Below are 6,732 nucleotides of genomic sequence, written 5' to 3' on the forward strand. Positions count from 1 at the left end.
CGAAAAATCCATGGTTAACATTAAGCCAATGTTGAAAAATGGAAAGTTTTCCTCTGCAAATCAGGAAACAGGCAAGGGTGCCAGTCTCCTCACTTCCATTCAACACTGTACTGAAAGTCCTCAAAAGAAACTTAAAGGCATCAAAACTAGAAATTTAGTGAAATTATCTTTGTTCACAAATGGCTTGATCCTTTGTGCGTAAGTTCCTAAAGATTTTACGTTCAAAAAAGTCCCCAAATGGTTAAAGCTAATAATAGAATTTGGCAAGGTATTAGGCACACAACATTTTGTGTAGTTTCTATGTGCTTGCAATAAAAAATACAAAAAAGAAACTAAGCTTCAAAAAGAAGCTGGACATGTTGGTATATACTTAATTCTGGCATTTAGATGGCTAAGGCAGAAGACTGAAACTCAAGAGCAGCTTAGGCTATGTAAGAAGAGTCTATTTGTTTTTTAAAGAATACTTAGGAATCAACAGTCAAAGAGACAGAATGAAATGAAAAAAACTTAAACTTTTAATATAAAATGAAAGTATGTGGCAAAGTCAAAGAGGACTGTGAGAACTGCAACAAGAATAGGGGTTGAGAGGCCCTGCAGGGGTAGCATGAGGTCCAGAATACAGATCCTGACATCCATGTAAACAAGCTAATACCATGTTTATTAACCACCAACTTAATATTCATTTCATCATTTTAGTTTATGTATCCTTTACTCTATCAATTCTAACCTCTAAGAATTTATAGTACCAAAACTACATTTAAATGAAAAAGGAAATTGCTGAATGGAAGCCACTGTTCATCTTTGCTAACCAAATAACACAGTCTAATCTTTACACACACACACACACACACACACACACAGAGAGAGAGAGAGAGAGAGAGAGAGAGAGAGAGAGAGACAGGGTCTCACTATGAAGCCGTGGCTGGCCTGCAACTCATTATGTAGACCAAGTAGGTCTAGAAGTTACAGAGATCTGCCTGCCTCTGCTTCCCAAGTGTTAAGATTAAAGAAGTGTGCTACTAAACTCAGCCAATATTTATAATTAATGCTTTTCAAACACCAAAAAATAAAAACTACTAAGGAATTATATGCCATAGAAACTCTGCTCTCTGAATTACAAATTTCAATGACTGAATTATTTACAATTACCATGACTTGTTTTCTTTAAAACAGAAATCACTATCATGAACAACAGTTCCTCTCACAGGCACACTTCGCTGAGTTCTCCTTGGCTAGGCCATGTCTGAGAGGTTAACAAATGTGTTGACTCATGGAGACCAGTGACTATTCCTTATCCACCAATACTTACCCTGATTGCTTTCAGTCCATTTGACACTTTGTTTTCTTCAACAACTGCAATAACTTCCTGTCCAACATTCAGAAGCACTTTGCTCGTCACGGCATCATTGGAAAAGTAGATGAGATCATCAATCATGCCATAATCACTGCAATATCTTGTCACTACGCCCTGCACAGTTTTCAACCTGGTATCACCTGAGACAAGTGAGCAAAGAGGTTGTATTAGTAATAGAAGATAAGCCCAGGGCCAGAAAGAACAGCTCATGCGCTAAAGTGCCTGCTCCAGAGGACACAGTTCAGTTCCCAGTTCCCATGGGGGGAGGGTCATAAACATCTGTATGTATCTCCTGACACCTTCTGCAGGTACCACATACATGTGTCATTCTCTCTCTCTCCCTCTCTCTCTCTCCCTCACAAACACACACACACACACACACACACACACACACACACAAACCTCAAAAAAAAAAAAAGCTCATATCCTACTACTATTAAACTCTACAGGAGAAAGGAACAGTGTGGGCATTCATGGGGGTCAGGAGCTTAACTGGCTGGATTTGAGAACCAGAGCTGCCACTGAGTTATGTTTGGAAGAATGATTTTAAACAGAATCCCTGGTTCTGAGGTGCACGGATAGTGAACATGGTGGGGAGAGCTTTGACTGCATGGCTTGACTCTAGCTCTTCTATCATGTGCAGCCCTGAGTGCGGGCCTTAACCATCACACATGTCAGTTACCACCTGTAAAGTGAAAACAGTAGCTCTCACTATGTGACAGCTGTTGGATGGCTAAGTAACAGAATATATGTGCAATGTGCAGAGTTCTGAGGGGCTGGCACAGGCCTAGGGTGCCCTGTACATTATCAAGCTAATATGGGTATCTGAGGAGTCCTAGATGTGCTATCTGCGGCCATCTTATCACCATCATAGCCTTAAGAAGGTTCCAGATGCAACACGGAGGGCCTAGGAAAGTATACGGAAACTTGGCCATTCAGAGATCTATCATGAACTGGCACTGCAGCCACCATCTTTGAGGCTTCACTACACCTTTCCAGTACCCAGATCAGAGTACAAACTGTTGCTGAAAGCCACTGTTCTTCATAGTGGTTCTCACCCTCCCTAGTGCTGTGCCCCTTTAACACAGTTCCTCATATTGTGGTGAACCCCCAACACTAAAATTATTTTTGTTGCTATGTAATAACTAATTTTGATACCTTTACAAAACCGGGTATGTGACCCTCAAAGGGGTCGAGAACCACTGCTTTAGACTTATGCCATTATTTCCCTCAGGTTACATTTTGTTACAGACATTAGCATATGTAAATACAGAAGGCCTTTACAGAAGGCCTAATTGTTATTTCTAGCTTCTCTCGGAGGATGTTTCATTCCTTTAGAGGATATAGAAAGCAACAGGGAGCCACTAGCCCAAGTTCTCACCCCAAAGAAAAACTACAGAGAAAGGCACAGAACCTCAGAGAGCATGGACTGAGCAACAGGGCGGGCTGACCTGGTAATTCTGGCTCAAACTGTTGCTGAAAGTCACTACTAACTTTACAGAGGTTCTCAACCTTCCTAGTGCTGGGCCCTTTAATACAGCTCCTCGTGTTGTGGCGACCCCCGCCCCACCAATCATAACATTATTTTGTTGTTACTTCAGAATTGCCAGAATTAGAAGCCTGCGGATGTCAAAGAATCTTAGGGGAATCGTTTCACCGCTTTTTGAAAGGACAACTTGAGGTGGTGGGATTATGGTTTCCAGACCTCTTTAGGCCTGTTCTCAAACACACTGAAGGGAGCGAGCGCCTGAGCACGGACACTAGCGTGGCCCTGAAGGGTCACACTGCCTCACAGGCTGCCAAAGGGCTTCCTGCCGAGGGTTCCTCGCGCCCTTACCTTCCGACAGCTCCGGCCCTGGTTGCCCGACCTCTTCCTCAGGTATGTCCTCCCTCCTCCAGAAGAAGGACACCAGCTTGGCTGCGAGGCGCAGCATGGCACCCACTCAGGCCTCTACCTCAGCTCCAGGAACTTGCACGCCACAGCGCCCTCCCTCCGGCCACCACGCATGCGCCTGTGGAACTCAGCCAATGGGGTTGTTCTGTCCGCGCCTGCAGCTGCCTCAGCGAATAGGATCCTTGCCTAGGCCATGAGGCACGACCGTTAGCAATGGGAGGTCGGCGGTTAGCACGTGAGGGAGCCCGAAGCTCCTCGTGAAGCCAACAAGATGCCTGACATGCGCAGTGTCTGGACGAGAGGGCAGGGCTTCGCGGCAGATGGGCGTGGCGTGAAGCTCGGGGCGGGCCTTTCTGTTCAATTCAGTCCACTTAAATAAAAAGAATTTCGCCATTGAGCATGCTGTTAGGAGTGGTTTTGCAGAAATTCTTTATCAAGTCAAGGATGTCTCCTCTATTCCAATTTTCCTAAGAGTTTTATTTATTTATTTTTGAGGAAGGACATTTATACCCGGGCTGCCAACGAAGTCACGAGATAGCCAAGGATGCTATCTGCTTGGCTCTCCCAAGTCCAGAGGTTATAGGCCTCTGCTACCACACTGTTTTACACTGTGCTGGGAGTCCACTTCCTGGCATGTTTAGCAAATATTCCTTTAAACTGAGCTGCATCCCAAGCCTGTGGACCTTGTTTTGCTTGTTTGTTGTTTTTGTTGCATGTAAACATTTAAAACTACAGGTTTCTCTTTAAATTTTGGTTAAGTTGCATCCTACAAAATTTAAGTTGTAGCTTCATTTTTGTCTTGTAGTTTTCTTGAACCATAGAGGTGTTTTTACTTTGCTGTAGTTTCCCCGTACCCACACAGGCATGCTGTCGATATGTGACTAAAGAGTTTCTGCTGCTGACGTAATTTAATTGCTCTTAGTAAAATGTGGATGACGTCTGTTTTTAAAACTGGTGATGCACACTTTTAATCCCAGTGCTTGGGAGGAAGAGACAGACAGATCTCTGTAAATTCCAGGCCATTCTGGTCTACATAGTTAGTTGAAGGCCTGCCAGTGCTACAGTGATACCCTGTCTCAAAACAAAACAAAACAAAACAAAACAAAACAAAACAAAACAAAACACAAACTTAATCAAGAGTTTCACAACTATGTTAGTCTCCAGAATCTCCTTTATTGGGTGTTATACATGTCATAAGATACATCATAAGAAAGATGTATTCTGCTGTGTTTGTTAAGGGTCTGATTTAGTTCTTAATTAGGATTTTTTTTTTTAATTTTAGTACTTCAGATCAGTTTAATATACACTCTTCTTGAGAGATGGGAGAGGGTAATTCATTTCTTAAACATTTAGGGGCAGTCATAAAGTCTTCTTGGGTGTGTTGCTCAGAATACATGGGAAAATAAATGAGGACCTGAGGCTGTATAGGGTTGGAGTCGTCTTCAGAGATGAGGTCTGGGTAACCCAGTCAGGCTTCCTATCACAGAATATGGTAAGAATTACTGCCTTGCACGACGGTGTGTGGTTGTTGCCACCCTGAACCCACCACTACGTCAGCCTCTTCTACATTTCCTAGCAGATGCCCTATGGCCATTGTAACTTCACATCTAAAAGAAAACATATTTCTCTAAGACCTTCTTCCCTGACAATAGCCCACAGTACTGACAGCAAATAGGATGGAGTGGTTCTTATACAGAGAGAGAGAGAGAGAGAGAGAGAGAGAATTTGATCCCTTCTCAGCATTTTGGATCACACCTTCTCTCCACCCCCAGCCTGTTTTCCACACAGCACCAAATGTCACCTTGTCCAAGCCCACCTCAGAGTCAAAGATGGGTGGCTTGCATGCTCACAGCTGTCTTCTACCTGAATGGTTTCTGCATTCTACTTCCCAAAATCCTTGGCTTGCCCTCCTTCAGCTATGCTCCTACATGTTCCAGAGTCTTGATACCCACCAGGCCTCTGGCTCTTCTGCCTACCCCCTTGCGCCTTTAGTCCCATCCACTATCTCCCTGAAGTCTATTCATACTCACACAGACAAAGTCCAATGTGCTGCCATATGACACAGTGGAATACAAAAGAACCATGACCTGTAACTACTCAGTGGACACAGGAAGGAAGGGCAGTTGTTTGAAGATTCTACTGAACAGGACTTGCTTTAGAAATAAGTACTACAGTAGTAATAAAGACATACTTCCAAGCTGCTGTGAGAAGCCAGAAAGTGTGTGTGTTCTCCCTCTCTGATTCAAAGCAGCTCATTTGCCTTTCTTAGTGGAAAACACAAAAGGGATGAAGTTTGTTCAACATTTTTCCCAAAAGAAAACACAGGGCCAGGCCGTGGTGGCCCACACCTTTGATCCCAGTACTTGGGAGGCAGAGGCAGGCAGATCTCTGAGTTTGAGGCCAGCCTTGTCTACCAAGCAAGTTCCAAGACAGCCACGGCTACACAGAAAAACCCTGTCTCGAAAAACAAGACACTTAAACACAAACAACAAAAAGAGAGACATAAAGTAAACACAGAAGAGTTCAATCAAGTTGGACCAATTCCCATGAATTCTACTGCTCATTTTAATACTCATTTTAATATAGGAGGTTCTTCAACCCATTTGAAAGAAGTTCCATATTTTTAAAATTTATTTTTATTTTATATGTTTGGGTGCTTTGCCTGAATGTGTGTGTGCCATGTGTGTGCCTTGTACCCACAGAGGCCAGGAGAGGGTGTTAGATTCCCTTGAACTAGTGTTATAGACAGTTGTGAGCTGTCATGTAGGTGCTAGAATTGTAAGCCACCATGTGGGTGCTGGGAATTGAACCCAAGATCCTCTCTGCAAAAGCAGCCAGTGCTTTTAACCTCTGAGCCATCTCTCCAGCCCTGGGTAAATTGTTTCTAATCCTTCTTGCTTGGTTGAAATCTAAGATAATAGAACATCCCTGATTAGGAAGCCCAGGCTGCCTGTGGTTCTGCGGTTCAAAGGGGGCTGTTTTGTCCAAGTACTCTTTGCTGGGCCTTTTGCAACGTGCACAAAGAAATTGTTGCTGTAATTGCCAGGGCGCCAATGTCTTCAGGCAAATGAAGCACATTTATGTCCCTTTTCTCTGCCTAGTGAGCAGAAATAAAGAGTTCAGCGGGACTGTTCTCGCCAATCCTTGGGGCTGCCATGGGAACCTGTGGTGGAATTCCCAGCAGTTCAGGGGCCAGCCTTGCCAAATCGAGAACATAAAGCTTTATACGGCCTGATGAAGGAGAGTTCCATCGTGTGATAATGGGAGACAAAGAAAGACTGCTTCAAAAGATGTAGACCTTGGAGCAATTTTCTGTTCAAGGCCCAAGGCTGGTCAGGATCCGAACACAGGGCCGGGCTCTGTTCTCAGCAGTACTTTCTTCTCTTTCCAAGACACCCACCTGGCTAGTGTGCAGTGAGTGGGACCACAGGTACTCCCTTTCCTCCTTGTACTGGGAAAGCTCCAAGCCAACGGTTATGCAACC

The 6,732-nt window shown here is 44.0% G+C and overlaps 1 protein-coding gene across 1 annotated transcript in view; it reads right to left on the reverse strand.

Moving 5' to 3' along the window:
• Mov10l1 (Mov10 like RISC complex RNA helicase 1) overlaps nt 1-3,288 on the reverse strand; it is a 65,910-nt gene extending 62,622 nt beyond the window's left edge. The window contains exons 1-2 of the mRNA XM_055626822.1: nt 3,192-3,288; nt 1,310-1,494 (exon numbers count right to left, since the gene is read on the reverse strand). Of these exons, the coding sequence (XP_055482797.1) occupies nt 1,310-1,494; nt 3,192-3,288 (282 nt within the window). The remainder of the gene's footprint in view (nt 1-1,309; nt 1,495-3,191) is intronic.
• Nucleotides 3,289-6,732: the final 3,444 nt, after the last annotated feature.

Source organism: Psammomys obesus, unplaced genomic scaffold (genome assembly GCF_907164565.1).
Source record: "Psammomys obesus unplaced genomic scaffold, mPsaObe1.curated_primary_1811, whole genome shotgun sequence".
NCBI classification, from domain to species: Eukaryota; Metazoa; Chordata; class Mammalia; order Rodentia; family Muridae; genus Psammomys; species Psammomys obesus.